At 44.9% G+C, this 24536-nt stretch overlaps 1 protein-coding gene across 1 annotated transcript; it reads right to left on the bottom strand.

The window, feature by feature from the left end:
• On the bottom strand, window positions 559–18448 carry LOC8070493 (long-chain-alcohol oxidase FAO1). The gene is made up of 3 exons (XM_002464451.2): window positions 18042–18448; window positions 17524–17808; window positions 559–2665 (listed from the first exon to the last, which is right to left on the bottom strand). Exons 1-3 carry the CDS (start codon window positions 18321–18323, stop codon window positions 905–907), a joined length of 2328 nt encoding a protein of 775 aa, XP_002464496.2. The 5' UTR covers window positions 18324–18448; the 3' UTR covers window positions 559–904.

Below are 24536 nucleotides of genomic sequence, written 5' to 3'. Positions count from 1 at the left end.
TGAACAGCTGCACTGCAATAATTATATTTAATAATTATTGTCTAATTGTAAATTAACTAAATTTAAAAAATTTATCTTATAAATTATAGATAAACAATGTAATTAGTTTTTTATCTATATTTGATATTTTATATATGCGTCCAAAGATTTGATATGATAAAAGTTTTTAAATTTTTTAAGAACTAAACAGTCAAAAACCATGCTGTATGTCGCTACGTACTACACTGCGGGGTGTGCAAGTGTAACCTTTCGCGCACTACTACTAGTTTACAGTACTACTTTTCTAGGAGTATTAAGGAGCCACCGAGGGAGTACTATTGTGTCGTTGGGTTTACCGACTATTAACTGCTCGTGGCCCTCGTGTTGAAGTTACGGTGCACCACACACTCATTGCGTATACAGTACCCTTAAGAGCAAGTATTATGGTGGACTGTAAGCTGGCTAAATGCTGATGTGGAGGAGAGAAGGGAGGAGAGAGAGGAGAAGCAGGCTGTAAGCTTACAGCCAGCTTATACACAAAAACCAAAATCTTTGTGAGAGAGATAAGTGGGCCATGTATTAATAGTGAATAGCTAACCATTGTATGAGTGAGTTGCAAGAAGGCTATAAAGAACCTTACAGCCAGCAAGTAGACTGTATTATTAAACTTGCTCTAAAGCCCTCGTGGTAATTGTACCTCAGAAATTGTTACCATGCCACTGCTCACTCCGGTTTCACAAAACACATGACAACTTGTTTTCCAATATATAAAAAAAATGATATATGCAAATACAAGGCGATAGGCTTTTACGCAACAAACAAATTACACACACACACACACGGCAGCAGCAAATGCGACTCGAATCACACAACACAACCATTTCTCTGCGAGCACGACCCGACGACGGTCTCAAGCAGCAGGCTACTACTGTTTCTTGTCACGCGCCAGAGACTCCGCGATGCCTTTGGAGACGCAGTACGCGGTGGACTGTATGGTGATCATGGGGTTGACGCCCACCGCCGTGGGCAGCACGCTGCCGTCGCACACGTACAGCCCCTCCGCCTCCCAGCTCTCGCCGCGGCCGTCCACGGCGCCGTCCTTCGGGCTGCACCCCATCCGGCAGCTGCCCATCTGGTGCGCCGAGCAATGGAGCGCCCACTTGTCAGGCCCCGGGAGCATGGGGCCTTCCCCCACGGTCACCTCCTTGAGGAACGCCTCCAGGTCCTCGTCGCGGAGGCCGCCGTCGCACCGCAGCCGGAGCCCGTCGCTGCGGTGGGTGCCGACCTCGGCCGCTCCGGCGGCCACCAGGATGCGCAGCGCCTGGCGCAGCCCGTTGCGGAGCTCCTCCACGTCTTCCCGGCTCGGGGCGTAGCGCACGCGGCCCTCGCCGTCCACGTGCCCGGCGCCGCGGTCGCGGACCAGGGCGAAGGCGTGCGCGGTGCGCGCGTACCGGAGCATGCGCTCCTTCATGTCGCGCCCCGACTCCCAGGGGATCAGCGAAGCCCAGCACCCTGGCCCCAGCGCCGGCGTCTGGATGATGGTGCGGGCGGTGACGCGGTGCATGGTCGTGATGATGCCGCCCTCGTAGCACTTGCCACTGAGCTCTGCGTTCTCCGGCGTGCCGTCCGGGAAATAGCCCCACGCCATAGACACCGGGTGGAGGTGAAGGTTGCGACCGATGTGCCTGTTCTTGAGCCCGCTGTTGCGGAGCAGAGGCGGTGTCATGAGCGCGCCACACGCCGAGATGGAAACCTTGGCCTCGATGCGCAGCTTCTTGCTGATGCCGTCGCTCATGCACGCCGCCACCAGGCCCACGCACTTCTTGCTCCGGCCGTTGTCGCCGCCGCCGCCGGGGTTGCTCTCGAGTATGAAACGCTCGGCCTTGCATCCCGTCAGTATAACCGCGCCGCGGTCGACGGCGTCGACGAGCCACGTCGTGTCGGTGCCACGCTTCTCGCCGGTGGGGCAGCCGAGGTGGCAGCTACCGCAGAAGTGGCCCTCCGACGAGTTGCGCGGCACGGCGTCGCCACGTAGCCCGAGCGCCTCGCAGCCACGGCGCAAAGCCTTGTTCTGGAACCCCTCCTGACGGCACCCGCCGGTCACCGCGAGCCGGGCGCAGACCGCGTCCATGGCACGCGCGTACTCGGGCGTCCCGAACACGGGGAGCCCATGGTCGCGCGCCCACTCCTTGGTGACCCACTCCGGCGTGCGGATGCTGGCCGACCAGTTGATCGCAGAGCCGCCGCCGACCGTGGCGCCCGTGAACATGATGGTCGTCACGTTGGACGTGCAGAAGATGCCTCCCTTCTCGTAGAGGCGCTCCATGGACGGGCCCTCCACGGAGGTGTAGCTCTCGGCTGTGAAGTAGTCCCCCTTCTCGACGACGATGACCTTGTGCCCCGCCGCCGCCAGCACGGCGGCGGCCACGCCGCCTCCGCAGCCTGAGCCGACGATGACGACGTCGCATTGCACAGTGTGGTGCGCGCCCGACACGTCCGCTTTCACCGCCAGTCCTCTCTCCGTGAGTGACCTGAGCAGCGTGGCGTCATTCAGGGATCTGGTCTCCACGATGCCGGCGTCCAGTGGCCAAGCCGACGGCGCTTCTTCCGGTGGCCTGTCCACGTCCGGCTCCGGCACGCTGTAGCCTATTGCTTTCCAGGACGGGTTGTCCGAGTTCTCGTTTACCTGCACGTTGGGAAAATGACACCCACATGACGATGATATTATTAATTAACAAATCGAAAGCAACATCTTTGCAACCGTCAACTCTGAGTATTATTAGGCCCCCGCTGATCGAGTACAACTCTGCTTAAGTTGATTGAGCGTGTTCTTTTGGCTTTGTCTCTACAAGCAAACTTCACTGTGATAAAGTTGACATTTGGTAAAATAGTTTTTCTATAGAAAACAGGGAGATAAGACAAACTAGTATTTTTCAGCTGAAATCTTACATCCCCCTCTGTGAGAGTAGGCTTAAGGGCGGAGCTCCACCTGAGGATTAACATGACATAGCATGTAAGCGAGCCACGTATCTCATATTGTAGTACTCCTTCGGCTCATTTTATATAAGTTTTTAACTTTAACCAATTATATATAAAGAAATAATAATATTTATAATGCATAATTGGTAAGATGAATCATGGAATATATTTTTTTATAATAAATTTAATTTAATGAAATAGTATTGCTAATATTTTCTATAAAGCTAATTAAACTTGAAAAGTCTGATCAGCATGTATTCCATATCTTTTTTTTAGACAGAGGGAGTAGGTGTATAAGATTTGGAGGTCTTTAGAAGTATACTTTCACCATCAGTTCCTCTTACAATAGATTGCATCCGAGTCAGTTTTTATTAAAATATAAATTGAATGCAAATCTCTTGAGACAACTTATATTATTATGTAGTAATCATGCATATAATTTTAGTAATTATTGGACCTTTTGTAATCCCAAGACACCTATATTTTGCGATGGATATGGATAGAGTAGTAGATAAGCGAAGATGTGCATTTAACTGAATTGGTACCTTCCTTTTCTTTATTTATTATAGGGAGTACGCTGATAGTGTACTGTAGGGGCTCACTTCTATCCTCCGTTCAGTCTTCCATTGATGTTGCGAGTGCTCTGTTTTTATGCTTTTTATATATATTTTTTTTTCTGATGAACCATGTGTGGCAGGAGAGATTTTAGTGGTTTTCAAATTAAAATAATGAAGATATGCTAAATATATACTGCTAAACGATATTTTTTTTTATGTTAGAATAGTTTGTAATCTGATTCTCAATATACATATACATCGTCAGTTGACTACTAGCTTTCACATTTTCCTTTGAAGGTAAGTTAAAATACAAGCAAAGGGCACCAAACTACAAACTAGCCCCTACAATATAACGCATGCTAAAATGTGTTACAAGGAAAAAATGTGGCCACGCTAGATGTAGAGCGCCTATCATATTTCTGCTGTACCGATCGAAAGAGACCTGACCGTACACTAGGTTAGTTATTAAGCAAGATGCAAGGCTGATTGTTTTTTTCAGTAAAAAGATGGTTTATTAACTATGCAAGAGATTAATACAACCGGTGTAAGGGATGCTTCGGCACACGGAGGTGCACTCCCCATCTATAGATGGCAATCGGGCCGTGCCATGCCGTGTCTGTATCGTGCCGTCTTGCCGGTCATGCCGTGCCATCACCATACCTCGTGCCGGGGGTACGGCCCATAGGCCGGCGTGGGTCGGTGAAAGCCCTAGTTTGGTTTTGGATAATTGATAGAACCCTAAAACTAACCTCTATGCTAAGTATGTGTAGACTTAATGAGGTTGATACATGCCAAGTGATGGAGCAAGTGATGATCATGGTGATGATGGTGATGACCACAAGATGATCAAGTGCTCAACTTGGAAAAGAAGAAAGAGAAAAACAAAGAGGGAAATTCTTTGGCTAAGCGGTTATCAAGTGCCACTAGGTGTCATTGTTCTTGTGCATGCATTTAGAACCTAGTGAGCTAACTTAACTCCTTTGAAGAAAATGATTGTGAAAATGCTAACACACGTGCACATGTTGGTTTACACATTGTGGTGTTGGCACACTTTGAGAAGGAGGTGGAGTTTGAAGGGTAGAGAGAGGATGGGTTCCTCTCTCCCTCCCGCCGAGCTTGCGAGGCGGGATTCAGCGCTTTTTGAGAAAATAAAGTGCTTATCTTCTATTGCGCCAATGGGAAATTTTGGAGAAGTCGCGGGAGTGTTTCTCGCTAAGAAACACTCACCGGACGCTGGCCGCTGAGGCACCAGACGCAGAGGCTGTGCGTCCGGTGTGTTGTGGTGCTAGGGTTAAGCAGCGGACGGTGAACACCGGGCGCAGGGGAGCTCCTGTTCATGCGTCCAGTGCTATCTGACTTTGGCCGGTGTGTTTGACTGGAAGCACCGGACGCTCAGGGAGCGTCCGGTGGTCTACGCGTTTTGCAGACCTCTCTGTGTTTAAGACCGGTGTGCCAATTTGACCGCGTCCGGTGCTCTACAGGTTACCGTTAGAGTTCGACGCGCAATGTTCAAAGAGCTGACACGTGGCTGCTTTTGGAGCACCGGGCGCTCTGTTCCAACGTTCGGTGCCTCCTGAGTAGCGTCTGGTGACCCCGCAGTTTGTCCAGTGAAAAGAGCCAACGGCTCTTTTTGTTTGAGAGACTTTTAAATAGTTGTTGGCCGGCTTAGGGCTCATTCTCTTGGCATTCTTGACTACTAGACATCCTTGTGAGCCTAAGCAAACACCTCCCACTCATCTCCTTCATAGATTATTCATCTTTGTGAGATTGGGAGTGATTCCAAGTGCATTTGCTTGAGTGATTGCTTCTAGTGGCACTTGGGAATCGTTCTAGCTGCAGTTTTCTTGTTACTCTTGGTGGTTGCCGCCACCTAGACGGCTTGGAGCAGTGGAGGAGCATTGGCACGAGTTGGTGATTGTTCGTGGCCATCTCCCGGTGATTGTGAGGGGTTTGTGCCTACCTCGGCGGAGAGCCAAAGGCAACATTAGTGGATTGCTTGTGTCATTGAGCTACCTCACTTGTGGGTAGGTTCTTGTGGCGTCCTAGTGAGGACGAAGTTCATGCTACACCTCTTAGCCACCGAACCACCAAGTGTTGGTCGACACAACGGGGACGTAGCGTGCCGGCAAGCACGTGAACCTCAGGAGAAAATTGTGTGTCTCCATTGTGATTGTTCATTGGATTTCTCCGAGTGATTGGACTTCATATTATTATTTGGTTCATCCCCTCTACGCGGTGGTATAAAGATCAAACCATCTCTTTTTACATTCCCGCAAACTAGAGTAGCTTACTTACTTGTATAGAAACTTTAGGTAGCTATCTAGTGTATGTAGTGACATAGCTCTTGTGTGCCTAGAGATTATATCAACTAGAATTGTTGGATAGGTGGCTTGCAAACCCCCCTTTAGAGCTAGAGCAAAAAGCTTCGCTTTGTTATTTACTAACCTCTTGCTCTAGTGAGTTTGTAGAATTTTTAAATAGGCTATTCACCCTCCTCTAGCCATATTAGGACCTTTCAAGTGGTATCAAAGCCGTGGTCACCGTTTGTGAAGGCTTAACAACCTCAGTGCTCAAATTATGGCTCAAATAGTGTTCAACCATGTTGGGGGCAAACCACCGTTCTTTGATGGCACAAGTTCTTTTGACTATTGGAAGAGAAAAATGAAAATGTACATTGGATCAATCAATGATAGAGTGTGGGAAGTCACGGAGAATGATTTTGTGATCCTTGACCCCGCCAACCCCACCGACAATGAGAGAGCCAACAAACAATGCAATACTATGGCTCTCAACACAATTTACAATGGCATTGATTCAAAAGTGTTTGAACAAGTCAAAGATCTTGAGAAGGCAAGTGAAGTGTGGACAAGACTAGAAGAAACCTATGAGGGCACTACAACGGTAAAAAGTGCCAAGTTGTACATGCTCAAGGATAAGCTATCCAACTTCAAGATGAAGGATGATGAGTCAATCCCGGAGATGTTCTATAGGCTCCAAGTCATCATCAATGATCTCAAGAGCCTTGGTGAGAAAGTAAAGGATGAGGACTTCATTCATAAGTTCTTGATGTGCTTGCCCAAGAGGTTCAAGACATTGAGAACAATCATCTTTAGAGGTGGATTGATGGGTGTATCTCCAAATGAGGTACTTGGAGATGTCATGACCGAAGATCAATACAATGATAATGATGATGATGGGGTCATGAAGAAGGATGAGGATGACAAGAAGAAGAAGAGTGTAGCATTCAAAGCTAGCTCTTCATCCAAGAGCAAGAACAAGGGCAAGGCCAAGAAAGAAGAATCAAGTGATGACGAGTGCTCCAATGATGATAATGATGATGAAGCACTAGCACTCTTTGTCCGTAAGTTTGGCAAGATGATGAAGAAGAAGGGCTACCATACAAGAAAGAGAAGGGACAACTCCAAGAACAAGAAATATGTGAGGCTATGCTACAAGTGCAAGAGCCCCAATCATATTGTGATGGATTGTCCATACAATAGTGATCATGATGAGCATGAGAAGAAGAACAAGAAGGAGAAGAAAGAAAAGAAGGACAAGAAGATGGTCTTCAAGAAGAAGAAGAAGGGTGAATCCTATGTTGTGACATGGGATAGTGATGCTTCTTCGGATGAAGATTCTAGTGATGATGACAAGGCGCTTGCAAGCATTGCTATCAACAAGCCATCACTCTTCGATACTCCTTCATGCTTCATGGCCAAGAGCCACAAGGTACAATATGATGAGAGTGAAAGTGAAAGTGAACATGAACATGATAGTGATAGTGATGATGAAAATGAATTCACTAATGAACAACTCATGGACATGCTAGAACAAGCCGATTTACTTATTCACTCTAAAAACAAGAAGTGCAAAGAATTGGCCAAGAAGTTAAATCTCTTGAGCAATCCTTTGATGAGCTCAATGCTAATCATGAGAGGCTAGTGGAAGCCCATGAGAAGTTTGGCAAGGCTCACACCAAGCTTGAAAAAGCTCACTCCTTGTTATTAGAAGAGAACAAGGAAAATGTTGTTGTATCATGTGATGTGGGCACAACATGTGACTTAATTAAAGAATCACCCAACCCACTTATTGTTGTTGCCACTAACTCTTCATCTAGGTCTTCATCCACCACCACTAACTCTACCTCTACTTCTAGTGTTAGTGTCACTTGTGATACCTCACTAAAGGTTGAGAATGAGACTCTCAAGAGAGAGGTGGATGAGCTCACTCACGCCCTAGGCAAATCCTATGGTGGTGAGTCCCGCTTGCTAAAGTGCTTGGGTAGCCAAAGGTTTTCTCTTAACAGAGGGATTAGGCTATACCCCCAAGAAGGGCAAGAAAGCCCTTGCAACTCACAAGCCTAGCTTTGTGAAGAGCAATGGTCGGTATTACAACAAATGCAAGCAAGTTGGGCACCTAGAGCTTAATTGTAATAAAATGAACAAGAACAAGAAAATTGCTAATGTACCTTACATTCCTTTTGATTCTTGTTATGTGCTTACCAAGGGTGAGAAGGGTGTGCATGCTAAGTTTGTTGGTACACCAATTGTGGGTCCAAATAAGAAGGCCATTTGGGTACCAAAAAGCTTAGTCACTAACCTCCAAGGACCCAAACAAGTATGGGTACCTAAGAAATATTGATTTGTTTTGTAGGTAAACTATAAAGCCGGAGGAAGGCATTGGGTGCTTGATAGTGGGTGCACACAACACATGACCGGTGACTCAAGAATGTTCAATTCAATCAATCCAAATGATGACAATGGTATTGATAGTATCACATTTGGTGACAATGGCAAAGGCAAGGTCAATGGGCTTGGTAAAATTGCTATATCCAATGACTTGATCATTTCCAATGTGCTACTAGTAGAGAGCTTGAACTTCAATTTGCTATCCGTAGCTCAACTTTGTGATCTTGGTTTCAAATGCATATTTGGGGTTGATGATGTAGAGATCATAAGTTTAGATGGCTCTAACTTGATATTCAAAGGCTTTAGATATGAGAATCTATACTTGGTTGATTTCAATGCTAGTGAAGCTCAATTATCAACATGCTTGCTCACTAAATCTAGCATGGGTTGGTTATGGCATAGAAGGCTTGGTCTTGTTAGTATGAAACAATTAAACAAGTTAGTCAATCATGATCTTGTTAGAGGCTTGAAAGATGTCACATTTGAGAAAGACAAACTTTGTAGTGCATGTCAAGCTGGAAAGGAAGTTGGCAACACTCATCCAAAGAAGAGCATCATGAGTACATGCAAGGCATTTGAGTTGTTGCACATGGATCTATTTATACCAACCACATACACAAGCATTGGTGGAAACAAATATGGATTTGTGATAGTGGATGATTTCACAAGATATACATGAGTATTCTTTCTTAGTGACAAGAGTGATGCTTTTGCGACCTTCAAATCATTTGTCAAGAGAATACACAATGAGTTTGAAACAACCATCAAGAAAGTGAGAAGTGACAATGGAAGTGAATTCAAGAATACAAGAGTTGATGAGCTTTGTGATGAATTTGGTATTAGGCATCAATTCTCGGCCAAGTACACTCCACAATAAAATGGTCTTGTTGAGAGGAAGAATAGAACCTTGATTGGCATGGCAAGATCAATGTTGAGTGAGTACAATGTGAGTCATTCTTTTTGGGCCGAAGCAATCAACACGGCTTGCTACTATAGCAACAGACTCTATTGTCACCCAATGATGGATAAGACACCATATGGGCTTTTGAATGGAAGAAAGCCCAACATTGCATATTTTCGGGTTTTTGGTTGCAAATGCTACATATTGAAGAAAGGCACTAGATTGAGCAAATTTGAAAAGAAATGTGATGAAGGCTTCTTGCTTGGTTACTCAACTACTAGCAAAGCTTATAGAGTTTGGAATTTGGCTAGTGGTACTCTTGAGGAGGTGCATGATGTTGAGTTTGATGAAACCAATGGCTCTCAAGAGGAAGATTAGAATCTAGATGATGTGAGAGGCACTCAATTGGCCGATGCAATGAAGAATATGGATATTGGTGATTTAAGGCCTAGAGAGGTGATTGATGTTGAAGATGACAAAGATCAAGTTCTTCCTACTTCTAATGTGCAAGCTAGTGGTCAAGCTAGTACAAGTGGTACTCAAGTGCAAGATCAACAAGCTAGTACATCATCTCATGATCAACCAAGTGCAAGCAATCAAGTGCAAATACTCCAACCAACAAATATTGCAAGAGATCATCCATTGGATCATATCATAGGTGACATTCAAAGAGGAGTGCAAACTAGATCAAGATTAGCATCATTTTGTGAGCATTTCTCCTTTGTGTCTCACATTGAGCCAAAGAAGATTGATGAAGCATTGAGAGATGTTGATTGGGTTAATGCTATGCATGAAGAGCTTAACAATTTCAAGAGAAATCAAGTATGGGAATTAGTTGAGAGGCCTAGTGATCACAATGTCATTGGTACTAGATGGGTCTTTCGCAACAAACAAGATCAAGATGGGATAGTTGTAAGGAACAAAGCAAGATTGGTAGCACAAGGCTATACTCAAGTTGAAGGTCTTGACTTTGGTGAAACATATGCCCCAGTTGCAAGATTGGAAGCAATTAGGATCTCGTTGGCCTATGCTTGTGCTCATAACATCAAGCTATACCAAATGGATGTCAAGAGTGCATTTCTCAATGGCTATATCAATGAAGAAGTATATGTTGAGCAACCACCCGATTTTGAAGGTGACAAGAAACCCAACCATGTTTACAAGCTAAGAAAGGCATTGTATGGTTTGAAGCAAGCACCTAGAGCATGGTATGAGAGATTGAGAGATTTCTTACTCTCTAAAGGTTTCAAGATGGGCAAGGTTGACACCACTCTCTTCACCAAGAAGATTGGCAAAGACTTGTTTGTGTTGCAAATATATGTTGATGATATCATATTTGGATCAACCAACCAAGAATTTTGTGAGGAGTTTGGCAACGTGATGGCTAATGAGTTTGAGATGTCAATGATTGGAGAACTTAGCTACTTCCTTGGTCTTCAAATCAAGCAATTAAAGAATGGCACATTTGTGAGTCAAGGCAAGTACATAAAAGACATGCTCAAGAAATTTGGTATGGATGATGCAAAATCAATTAGCACTCCAATGGGAACAAATGGAAGCCTAGATAGTGATTCAAGTGGAAATATGGTGGATCAAAAGTTGTATCGGTCTATGATTGGAAGCCTACTCTATGTGACCGCATCAAGACCGGATGTCATGTTTAGTGTATGCATGTGTGCAAGATTCCAAGCCTCACCAAGAGAAAGTCATTTGAAAGCAACAAAGAGAATATTGAGGTACTTGAAGCATACACAAAATGTTGGTTTGTGGTATCCCAAAGGTGCACAGTTTGAACTTGTTGGATATTTCGATTCGGACTATGCGGGATGCAAAGTTGAGAGAAGAAGCACATCGGGCACATGTTAACTATTGGGAAGATCACTTGTCTCATGGTCATCCAAGAAACAAAATAGTGTAGCACTATCAACCGCCGAAGCGGAGTACATTGCGACCGGTAGTTGTTGTGCACAAATACTATGGATGAAGGCAACATTGAAGGATTTTGGAATCAATTTCAAAGAAGTGCCATTGCTATGTGACAATGAAAGTGTCGTGAAGCTCACCAACAATCCGGTTCAACACTCAAGAACAAAGCACATAGATGTCCGCCATCATTTCATAAGAGATCACCAAGAAAAGGGGGACATTTGCATTGAGAGTATAGGCACCGATGGTCAACTTGCCGAAATATTCACCAAGCCACTTGATGAGAAGAGGTTTTGCAAGCTAAGGAATGAATTGAACATACTTGACTTCTCAAATATGTGTTGATGCACCCCCAATATATGACATGCCTCTCCTTCGAGCAAAGTAAGGTAAAATTGTTTGACATGTCATTCATTCTTTGCTAAGGACATGTGTAGTGCATTTAGTCATTCCTTACATGTCTTAGGCTCATTCATGAAAATCAAATGAATTTGATGCTTGTATGGTACCACTATTGCTTCTTTGCTTAACTTGATCTAGTGGTAGCATATGACATGTTTGTGGGCTTGCAATCCTAGTGTTTGATCTAGAATATGAGCCATAAGTGTTTAACTCAACATGATACAAGATAACCCTTATTTGGAGGTGTGAAGAAGCTTGTCCTTGGATCAAACCGAGTTAAATATCTTAGGCAAGTAATCTAGATTGAACCAGTTTGGTAAAATGATCTCACTTCACATGGTCTCACACCAATCTATCTAAAATTTGAGCTCACCTTTGTGGTCATTGATGACAAAGGGGGAGAGAATTTCCCAAAAATTTAAGATAGGGGAGTAAGATCAATTAAAATTTTGAAGCACACAAGTAGGGGGAGCAAGCTCGTAAACTTGTATGTTGCATTTGATTGTGCATCACATATGGTTGCTTGCATTTGCATTAGCTTTAGAAGCTTTCTCTCCGATACCTTGCTTGTGTGGTGTATGCTAGTTGTATGTTTGATTGATGAAATGAAGAACTAGCATGCATATGTAGTGTAACTAGACTTTTAGTTGTTTCACAAGTGGTACTAGAACCTTGTTTATAATGTTGATCTCACGGGGTGTTCTAGTTTTGTGAATGTCTAGTTACTAATGGTGCTAAGGATGGTATACATTGGCAACTCCGTTGGTATCACGCTTCAAAGGTCCATTCCTTACACCTTAGCATCATTTGGTAGAAATTGACTCCTATATTTCCTATTCAAGCATATGTGCAAGCTATCAAATCCAAACTCTTAGCACATATGTAGGGGGAGCAATTGCTACCAATTTGGGTTTATGAAAGTTGTCCATAACCTTTGCACATGGTAAAATGCTTGGGCAAGCAACATGAATCTAAGAAAATTTTATTGAAAATCTTTGTAAAAAGGGTTGTCATCAATTACCAAAAAGGGGGAGATTGAAAGCCCTAGTTTGGTTTTGGATAATTGATGGAACCCTAAAACTAACCTCTATGCTAAGTATGTGTAGACTTAATGAGGTTGGTACATGCCAAGTGATGGAGCAAGTGATGATCATGGTGATAATGGTGATGACCACAAGATGATCAAGTGCTCAACTTGGAAAAGAAGAAAGAGAAAAACAAAACCCTATGGAGATCAAGGCAAAGGTATTGTTTAGGGTTTTGGTTTTGGTGATCAAGACACCATAGAGGGTGTGATCACATTTAGAATAGATAGCCGTACTATAAAGAGGGGAATACTATAAAGCTCGGCGGGATTCTGCGCTTTTTGATAAAATGAAGTGCTTATCTTCTATTGCGCCGGTGGGAAATTTTGGAGAAGTCGCGGGAGTGTTTCTCGCTAAGAAACACTCACCGGCCGCTGGCCGCTGAGGCACCGGACGCAGAGGCTGTGCGTCCGGTGTGTTGTGGTGCTAGGGTTAAGCACTAGACGGTGAACACCGGACGTAGGGGAGCTCCTGTTCCCGTCCGGTGCTATCTGACTTTGGCCGGTGTGTTTGACTGGAAGCACCAGACGCTCAGGGAGTGTCCGGTGGTGTGCGTCCGGTGGTCTGCGCGTTTTGCAGACCTCTCTGTGTTTAAGACCGGTGTGCACCGAACGCGTCCGGTGCCAACTTGACCGCGTCCGGTGCTCTGTAGGTTACCGTTAGAGTTCAACGCGCAGTGTTCAAAGAGCTAACATGTGGCTGCTTTTGGGGCACTGGACGCTCTGTTCCAGCGTCCGGTGCCTTCTGAGTAGCGTCCGGTGACCCCGCAGTTTGTCCAGTGAAAAGAGCCAACGACTCTTTTTGTTTGAGGGGCTTTTAAATAGTTGTTGGCCGGCTTAGGGCTCACTCTCTTGGCATTCTTGACTACAAGACATCCTTGTGAGCCTAAGCAAACACCTTCCACTCATCTCCTTCATAGATTATTCATCTTTGTGAGATTGGGAGTGATTCCAAGTACATTTGCTTGAGTGATTGCATCTAGTGGCACTTGGGGATCGTTCTAGCTGCGGTTTTCTTGTTACTCTTGGTGGTTGCCGCCACCTAGACGGCTTGGAGCAGCGGAGGAGCATTGGCACGAGTTGGTGATTGTTCGTGGCCATCTCCCGGTGATTGTGATGGGTTTGTGCCTACCTCGGCGGAGAGCCAAAGGCAACATTAGTGGATTGCTCGTGTCATTGAGCTACCTCACTTGTGGGTAGGTTCTTGTGGCGTCCTAGTGAGGACGAGGTTCGTGCTACACCTCTTAGCCACCGAACCACCAAGTGTTGGTCGACACAACGGGGACGTAGCGTGCCGGCAAGCACGTGAACCTCGGAAGAAAATTGTGTGTCTCCATTGTGATTGTTCATTGGATTTCTCTCGGTGATTGGACTTCATATTTTATTTGGTTCATCCCCTCTACGCGGTGGTATAAAGATCAAACCATGTCTTTTTACATTCCCACAAACTAGAGTAGCTTACTTACTTGTATAGAAACTTTAGGTAGCTATCTAGTGTAAGTAGTGACATAGCTCTTGTGTGCCTAGAGATTATATCAACTAGAATTGTTGGATAGGTGGCTTGCAAACACCCCTTTAGAAGCTAGAGCAAAATGCTTCGCTTTGTTATTTACTAACCTCTTGCTCTAGTGAGTTTGTAGAATTTTTAAATAGGCTATTCACCCCCCTCTAGCCATATTAGGACCTTTCAGTCGGCGGGCCACTGGACCAAGCTCGTGCCTGATGCTACAGATGGGCCAGTAGCAGGCCAGTCGGTCTACATTTTTTTTGAATTAGTAGGTTACATTTCTTAGCAGGCCACTCAGAATGGCTGGATGGGTCAGTAGGCCTATATTTTTTTTTTGAGAATTAACAGGTTACATTTTTTACTGGGTCATTAAGCACCGGGCCGTCGGGCTTTGCCTAAGCCGTGCCACGGGCCACGGTGGTGGCCTTGGCACGGCCTGGTATCTCGGGCCATTCCAGGGCAGGCCCGGTAGCCTCCGGGCCGGGTCAACGGACCACGGGATGCATGGCCAACTATACCCCCATCTCACCTCGGTGAATTTAGAATGCCTAGCTAAGTAGCCAAATCATTTGCTACCTGATTGCCATCTCTTTTTACTTGGGAGATTCTCCCAAGTAATGAAACTGTCGGGTACTGTACAAAGGTTAGAGCACCCGGACTGAGGGACTTAATAAACCACCAAAGTCATGCATAATATGGCCAGAATTTGACCTGAGCCCTTCTCGGAAGAGGTCTCGTCGGCCCGTCCGACAGTTGGGGGCAAGCTCCGCCTCGACTGACCTCTCGGGCGCGAGCCTCGCCTTGCCCGATCCCTTAGGAACGGGCCCCGCCTCGCGCAATGACTGTAGGTTTCGCCTCGTCCGACCCTAGGGGAGAATTCTGCCCCGCTCGACGGCTGAGGGCAAGTCTAAAGGTTGGGCAAAAAACACCTAGGTCCGTCGAGGGCTCGGGACGTCCCCCAACTACTCTGAGCGTGGGAGCCCGTACGACTGTAGCCATGTCACGATGCAGGAGTTGGCACGCTCTCGCATCATCTACAGCCACAACGTGACATGTTTAGGAGTGCACGCCTGTAATAGTGCTTGGCGAAACGGCATGGTGCAGTTTAAGCCGCATATGGCGCCGGTCAGAGGTGTCGTAGACCATACCGCAAGCCACGCCACGTACCACGACGGCTCAGGAAGGCCATGACTGGTAAAAAGGCACGCTACTGTTCCCACAAGTGGCGAATAGGGTCACGACGTGGGAAGCCATCCTCCATCCTCGACGACTGGGCTAGTAGGGCCCATTAACCGAGGAGAATGGAACCACACTGAAGCTTCTTCTACTGTGCATCCTCTGTTTCTCTCTCTCTTATTTTCCTCTTTTTCTCCTCTCTTTTCAGCGTATAACCCAGTGTCCCACCCTTAAGCTATAAAAGGGAGGGCATGAGACCCTCTCAAGATCATCTTAACACTCTTTATTCACACGCATATAGCAACAACAAACCCATCCAACACAGAGAGCTGTGAGCCATCTTCCTCTTTCGCCCGTCTGTAACTCTTACTGCAAACTCAACACAGAGCGGGTAGCATATAAGCACCACGACTGGATTAAGGACATTCTGTCCGAACCAATATAAACTCTCTTGTGTCCTCTGAGCTCAGCATCCGAGCTTAAACGTATAATTCAAAAAATTTACTTGCCAGTTATTTAGAACAACAGCAAAACTGATCTCCTATCCCTCTCGGAGAGTCGGAGCACTTCATGGCCGCCATGATTCTTGAGCAGTCTGTCTCGACAAGGCTGATTGCTTGAAGGATGACCAATGCAAGTAATGCGGGACTATGCACTAGCTCTACAAAATGATTGGAGCTGGACTTAAATCATCGAGCAGGTGAGTGGGGTGCGCGGGGAGATAAAACAATTAGAACTGAAAAGTAAGGGCTTCTCTAGGTTCGCAACAACGAGGGCCCAAAGGAGAGCCATAACACACAACGGGTGTTTTTCATCTTTTCACAATTCAATCGTTAAGACAGACTTTGACCGCGATATTTTACTGTAATTAATATCATCTAGTATTTAGTTCAAAAAAAAATCACCGCATATTTAAGCATTTTCCTGACACTACTGCTGGATACTGTAATATTGTAGCTATAGAATAATTTATGACATTTTGCGCAGATGTTGTAGAATGGCTAGCTAGTTGTGTTATAAAGTACTAGCTCCATCCCAAATTATAAGTCATTTCAAGACTTAGAGAGTCAAAGTATCTCAATTTCGATCAAATTTATATTATAAGATAATAATATTTATGATGGTAACTAGTAAGTATCATTAGATACTCTATTAAGTATATTTTCATAGTATACTCATTTGATGTCACAAATCTTTGTAGTTTTCTTTATAATTTTGATCAAACTTAAGAGGTTTTTACTCTATAAGATTCTTAAAATAACTTATAATTTAACGTAATGACTAGCTAGTACTGTATAATAATTTAATAACTGGACCATATCCAAAACAATAATATAATGAGTTGATGACCCTCTGTACTAGCTGTCCAGAAACTGTACGTGCGTGGTGCACTGTCCAGCTACCCGCCCGAGTGCAGCATGCACGCACGTCAATGGCACGAAGTAGTGTCGTCCCCCTACACACGTCCATCTTCCAACCAAACCATCAACGAGCTGATTGAATGACAGCACCAAATATCATGATATGCTCTGGAGCATTAATTTACGACTGCTTTTAGCGACTTCATTCCTATCGATCGGGCCATTTCGTCGATGGCCCCAGTCGCCAAGCAATCACCATTTGGGCGAGCCGGCCCGCAGCAGCAAACCAGACATGTCGAATAATAAGGTGGCTAGCTAGCTAGGGTAGCCTCCATGCTCCAACCTTCCCGGCTGCCTGCTGCATGAATTCTCTCTTGCCCTGGCCTGCTGTTGCCGTTGCCGCGCCCGAGAAGTCAAGAAAAGTCCCTCTCACGTACGCACTACCGAATCCATGCATATGCTTTCTAGAAATAATGGTAATTTAACGCCAACTGTTTCCAGTCCTGACAGTGATTGTGTGCGCGCGCGCACGCGCGCGCGCGTTGGTATCAGGTAGTTAATAATTTAGTCAGTATACGTGACCCTGACCCTGCTGACAATATCATTGGTATGTACTATATTTTTCTTGCCTTTCATCCATGTCGTCATCACGTCTTATATTAGGCTCGGTTCTTTGAAACCTCTAATGAGTTGCGAAAACGCAAGAGGGGATATCGATCGAAGGACCTTCTCCACGTAACGTACAGGCGATTACCACCACACACGCCATCAATGTGACTAGCTATAGGCAGACTAGCAACGGCATGCCAACGTACATGCATATGCTACACAATAAAGACTATAGAATCATTAGAGTGATCGCCACTACATGCAAGAAATAACGTATAAGCGATTCTAGTAATAATCTCAACCCTTGCAAGATCGAATAACGCAATTAAGTTAACAACGTGCGCGCGTGCATACCATTGTGTAGAATGAGTAGTGGGACAGGAGCTTGGCGATGAGGAAGGTGATCTTGAGGGGAAACAGCCACCGCGCCTTGCTCCACCGCTTCAGCACCTGCTCCCTCCTCTTCACCGGCATGTCCGCGAACTTGCAGACGAACGGGAAGAACTTGCCGTTGTCGGAGAAGCACAAGCACAGGCGGCCGCAGAGCGCCAACGTGCCCACCCTGGTGCTCAGCATCCACAGGATAACCCTCATAAGCAGCATCGCCTCCCATACGCATCGGGTCACCATCTCCGCCACCTTTTAATTTATCAATCATCATCATGAACATGAGTAATAAAGAATTCTTATTCTTATTATTTTACTTATTATCTGGGAAATTTAAATATACATACTCCAGCTTTGTCCTTTATATATATATATATATATATATATATATATATATATATTATACAGAGACAGCATGTATGCTTGTGCTGTCCATGGCACCATGCATGAAGGCATGAACAATGGTAGTCTCTGTGGTAGCTCACCTCGTCAGGGATGACGCCGTCGGCGGCGGAAGCGCGGTAGAACCGCTCGAGGTCGTCGTGGCCTTTGCCGCGGGCGGGCTGCTGTTGGTCCCCCTCCGGATCGACGGGCAGAGACGGGATGAGCGCGCCGCACATGGCCCGGAGCGCCTCCATCTGCGGCGGGCGCAGCCCGTGCGTGTACCCGTCGCGCTTGCACCTCCGCAGCAGCGGGCTTCCCCTCCTCCCCCCCGCCGCCGCCGGCGGCGGTGGCTTATTCTCTTGCGTTGCCATAGCAGCTGGCATGGGTTGTGTGGCGTACGTATACGTATATCTCTGAATATACTGTGGCGCCTCGCCTCGATGTATATATAGAGACTAGAGAGAGAGAGAGAGAGAGAGGAGCTGGGGCTCCTGTCCTGTTGACTGTTGTTGAGAGCGAGAGCTTTTATAGGGCTGTTGTTTGGGTTGGGTCTAGTCCAGCTTGGGAGTTGGGAAGATGCATCTCATTATGCCAAACCCACGGTGCGTATCAACGCGACGCGAAGGAGGAGACGATTGCAATGTTTCGAAGAATAAATAAAGATAAACGGTCGCTTCTGCCTCACAGGCTCACACAATTAGCATGGGACGACGCCCCCTTCTCATGCCAATCGAGATGGCGTGTCACCTACGTCCTTTTCTGAATTCTGATGTCATGCATTGCCAGCTTCCCAACAGACTGGTCATTATGAAATAAAAGATCCTATATATAGACTGTTTGGTGGAAATATACTACTAGTAGTAGCAGTATATATAAACACATACTATGACCTTGTTTAGTTTTAATTTTTTTTTTCAAAATTAATATTATAGCACTTTTATTTGTATTTGATAAATATTGTATAATCATAGACTAATTAAGTTTAAAAGATTCGTCTCACAAATTATAGGTAAATTATGTAATTAGTTATTTCTTTTATTTATATTTAATACTCTATGCATGTGTTACAAGATTCGATGTGATAAAAAAATTGAAAATTTTTACAAAAAATTTTAGAAACAAAACAAGGCCATCCTGATGTGGTAGATCGAACCGGCCACTTATTCGTCTCGCACCGGCCCGGCCAACGGTGCGCCGCCGGCACGAAAAAAAAGCAAGTAGCAGTCGTGGCACCGCTCTCCGACCAGAAATGAATCTCACCTTCCATCCGATTTACTGGGCCAAACAGTAGCTCAAATTAAGTGTGTAAAGGTGCTATCCACTCCGATCGGGTGGAAGTTGAGATGTTTGTGATTTGGCGGACGCAGCATGAGTTTATTGTGAGATCATCATGCTCTCACGTCGCCGTCGCTACGCTCTGCATGCCAGGTCGGGTCCCATTCGGCTGCTCATCAGCCTAGCGTCGCAACTCCGTTCAACTTTTCATAATCCCCGATTTTGGCCTTGTTTAGTTCTAAAAAAATTTATAAAAATTTTCAGATTCATCGTCATATCAAATCTTGCGGCGTATACATGAAACACTAAATATGAATAAAAATAATAATTAATTATACAGTTTGCCTATAATTGGTGAGACAAATATTTTAAACCTAATTAGTCTATGATTAGATAATATTTGTCAAATACAAATAAAAATGTTATAATATTTATTTTACAAAAGATTTTGGAACTAAATAAAGCCTCAGATGTGTGGAAGTTAGGATGTTTTCCTCCTCGACTCCTCACATACAGACCTCGATTTTTGTCCCATCTCTAGGCCGAGACGGAGATTTTGTCCAACATAGCACCACAGTTGTAGGGAGCTAAGGGCAACTCCAACCAATCTCTCAAATTTTGCCCTCCTATTCCTTCAAATGAGAGTCCCTCATCTATATTTTATCCTCTACTTCCTAGGTACTCCAACCGATCAACTAAATTTTCCTACTTTTACACTGTATTATTATGGATCTCATTTACCGGTCCCACTTGTCGGCTTTATGGAAGAGAGAAAGGAAGATGAGGGAGAGGATGAGGGGCTCCTACATCTGGGGTTCAGGAGAGAGAAATGAGAGTCCCTCATCCATCGAGGCTTGAATAGGGGTTCGGCTGGAGAGATTTTTGATGTGTTTGAGCTCTCAAAATAGGATGAGGGCTCAAGTAAGAGTTTGGTTGGAGTTGCCTAAGGCCACACCTAACGTGACATGGGACGACGCCCCCTTCTCACGCCGATCGAGATGGCGTGTCACCTACTCCCTCTGTCCCTTTTTAATTGTCGCTTGCGCTTCTCGGAAAATAACTCTCGGTAATTATATGTTAAAAAATATTAATATTTATAATACATAATTAGTATCATTAGAAAGATCTTTGAATCTAGTTTTTTAACAAATTTATTTGAAGATACAAATGTTGCACGTATTTTCTACAAATCGAGTTAAACTTGTGGCACGCACACCAACGGCGACAATTAAAAAGGGACGGATGGAGTATGTCCTTTTCTGAATTCTGATGTGATGCAAACACCATGATGCATGCTTGGCATGCTTCCCAACAGACTGGTCATTGTGAAATAAAATTTCCTATATATACCTGAGCGAGTAGTATATATAAATACATATGTAACTTATGTGTCAGATCGAACCGGCCACTGATTCGTCTCGCAACGGCCCGGCCGGCCAATGCAACGTCCTGTCAACGACGGCCAACGGTGCGCCGCCGGCACGCAAAAAAGCAAGTAGCAGTCGTTGCACCGCTTTCCGACCAGAGAAACTCACCTCGACCACGGCCTCGTTTAGTTTAAAAAAATACAAAATAGATATAGTAGAACTTTTATTTATATTTAATAAATATTGTTTAATTGTAAACTAACTATGGTCAGCGCTATGTTGGCAGCTGCCGTGATGATCAATCGTACTCCTATCATATCCCGCTTTTTATCAGCTTTGTCTTGGAATTAGGAGAAAAGTACGCGCCAGTACGGTTGCAACCAGCGTAACATTCCATCGGCAGACCCCTCAAGACATAATGGTCAGCGCTCCCACGTGCGGATGCCGCTTGACCTATCTAACCCTCGAGGCTGTCGTCTCCTTTCCAAGGAAGGATTAGCCAGGGGAAGTCAGTGCTCCAACAACTCCCGACACGATGACTGCAAGGACATACACACGTGCATACATATAGACCAATTACCAGGCGATATACGAGGATTCAGCCCAGGGAACACATGTGCCATCATCGCCAAGTACACCATAACAAGACCCATCGAGACACGCCGCTACGGAGGCCTCGAGTCGACTTGTGCCCATGCCCCTATCGAAACCTACTCTAGCCTCTACACCATGTAACCTTGTGCCTCCCCTTGGTCTATAAAAGGGGACGCCAAGGCTGAAACAAGGAGAGGAGGAGACATACGCAGAAACCCACACTCGCATACATCGCCACCCTCCTAGCTCCGCATTGTTAGGACTTAGAATCTCATATTATTCCCTTCTTGTATTCCCCCTATACGAGCACTTAGGTGCAAGATAATACAAGTCTCCCTCCCCCGCTGGACGTAGGGCTTTCCCTTGCCCAAAACCGGATAAATCTTTGTGTCTATCTTGCATCACCATCCGGAAAGGGAAGCACACATACAAATTCACTCGTTGGTGCTAACCCCCGGGGGTTAAAACACCGACACTATGCTACAATTGTGGAAGCACCGAACATCTTATTGCTCATTGTCCTCATGAAATCAAAGACAACAATTACAAGAGAGACAAGAAAGAGAGCAAGACCGACTACAAAAAGAGCAAAATACACATAGGAGAAGCTCACTTTGGACATTAATGGGACTCAACAAAAGATAGCTCAAGTGAGGAGGATGAGAAGATTGCAATCATGGCTATTCACAAGCCATCCTCCAAACCAAGGTTCTTCAACAACATGTTCAATGATGACTACTACTCCCTTCACATTTTTCTTATGGCAAATGGTGAGAAGGTAAAACCCAAATCCAAACCTCCTCCTCCTAGTGACACATCTAGTAGTGAAGATGGTAAGTACAAGCAACTTGAGGAACAATATAGCATTCTTCGGGATAGCAACTCACATCCCTCTAAGGCAAAGGATGCCTCTACTCCCTCCACTAGTCAAGATTGTGGAAAATGTTATAATCTTGATTTGAATGCTTATTCCACTAACCTTGCAAACATGGAGACTATGAGAAAGGAGATTAAAAGGCTCAATGAGTTCATTAGTAAGATTTACTTGGGTGGTAAGGCTCAAGTGAGTGATAAAAAGGAAAATGATCCAAAAGGGCCTCAATTCAAGCATGGGAGACAACCCTCAATTAAGCATGAGCTTAGATACACAACAAGAGCCAAGACAAATAGAAGAAAGATAATCAAAGGCTATAAGTGTGTCAAGTTTGAAAGGAAGGGCAAAATTGGTGTAGAGTGGCCACATAGATTGCGACAGTACAACGTCCCCATGTAGTGGTAGTACCACGGTGAAGGGTGGTAATGTCGTGCCCCACAAAAATGGGAAGGCTACCAATTTTGTTCCTGATCAAACTAAGCCCAGAAAGAAAGTGACATACATGCAAAAGTAGGTTTCGCAGAAGCCAAAGGAATTAATATGGGTGACTCCAAACAAGTATGCTTATCAACCAAAGGCACATGCACCTCGACAAAGCTTGTCATCATGCTTTGTGTTGAAAAGTAACAACTGTGGTGAAGTTGTTGCTAAGTATGTTGACAAGTAGACCAACATCTATAAGAATGCTTCCATTTGGGTTCCTAAGATACTTGTGACTAACATGCAAGGCCCTAAGTCTATTTGGGGACCTAGCAACTAAACTTGTTTTGCAGGCATACTCCTCTAGTGGATCAAGTTGGTACTTGATAGTGGATGTACAAATCATATGTTCGGAGAAAGGAGTATGTACCAATCATATACACCAAAGTTGGACTCAAATGAAAATATTGTCTTTGGAGATGATTCTAAGGGGAATGTGCTTGGTCTTAGTAAAGTTGCTATAACCCTTGAGCATTCAATCACAAATGTTTTACCTATTGATTTGTTAAGTTACAATTTGTTGTCTGTTTCTCAATTATGTGAGATGGGCTACAATTGTCTCTTTATGGGTAAGGGTGTAGAAGTCTTTAGAATGGAGGATTCCTCTATTGTCTTTATGGATCATTTAAAGAATAAGCTTTACCTAGTTGATTTCAACAAAAGTAAAACTAATCTTGATACTTGTTTAGTGCAAAATATAGCATGGGCTGGCTTTGGCATCGCCGACTAGCCCATGTTGGGATGAGAAACTTGGCCAAACTTCAAAAGGATGAATATATTCTTGGACTAACAAATGTTCACTTTGAGAAAGATAGGATATGTAGAGCTTATCAAGCCAAAAAGCAAGTTGGCATACCTCATCCACCAAAGAGTATCATGACCACCACAAAACCATTGGAGCTCATCCACATGGATCTCTTTGGACCGCTCACCTACATAAGTATCGGTGGTAACAAATATGGTCTTATTATTGTTGATGACTATTCCCATTTCACTTGGGTATTTTTCTTGTTTGATAAGTGCCAAGTTAGAGACAAAGTGAAGACATTTGTTAGAAGAGCTCAAAAGGAGTTCGGTCTCCCCATCAAGAAGATGAGAAGTGAGAATGAGACCAAATTCAAGAACACTCAAGTTGAGGATTTCCTTGATGAAGAGGGTATCAAGCATGAGTTCTCAAGTCCATACACCCCTCAACAAAATGGTGTAGTAGAGAGGAAGAACTGGACACTCACTGATATGGCAAGGACAATGCTAGATGAGTACAAGACTTTGGATTTGGTGTGACACCATTGAAGGATTATGAGGATGCTGCGCTAGCTAGAAAACAAAAATTTTCAACCTCATAAAACAAGATCAGCTGCAAGTTATAGATGACAGGATTACCACTAGATGCGCAGGTGCAGCGGAAGCGACTCGGTGTAGTCATGTGCGTAGTAGCAGTGCAGTGCAGTTGTGTGGTCGTCCACCACGCCAATCCCTCTCCCACGGTTCATCCTTGTGCTCCAGATGCAGCACCTCCAAGGTATCCCACACATGCGGGGAAGAAGCGTTGCGCCTCTGGACTGCTAGGTCCACATGGAGCAAAAGGCGCGAGCATGGGTGAGCGGCGGCGGTTGCCTGATGGCGTGGGATTAAACCTAGCCGTGCCCCTCCCTCTCTTATATAGGCGTATAGTCGGGGGCTCAATTAGTAACCCTAAGCCTTGTCTAACTCGGGTCCAACCTGAATTAGGTTTCCAGCCCCTTAAGCTTGCGACCCTATGGGTTCATGTGCATATAGACATGGGCCAAGTACTCCTACTCGCTCAATAGTTGACAGTGGCTTCTAGCAAGGCGTGACAACTCCTATATGTATGCAAAGATCATATCAGATGAACCACTACATACATATACATGTTATTCCCTTGCCACACGATATTTGGTCCAACTCGTGGGTTAACACTTAACCCAAGCACGGCCATGCATTTGTTGATCCAATCACTTGAGTGATCCAGTGATATCTCTCTC

This window comes from Sorghum bicolor, chromosome 1, assembly GCF_000003195.3.
Source record: "Sorghum bicolor cultivar BTx623 chromosome 1, Sorghum_bicolor_NCBIv3, whole genome shotgun sequence".
NCBI lineage: Eukaryota > Viridiplantae > Streptophyta > Magnoliopsida > Poales > Poaceae > Sorghum > Sorghum bicolor.
This window is presented reverse-complemented; position numbering and strand designations above follow the sequence as displayed.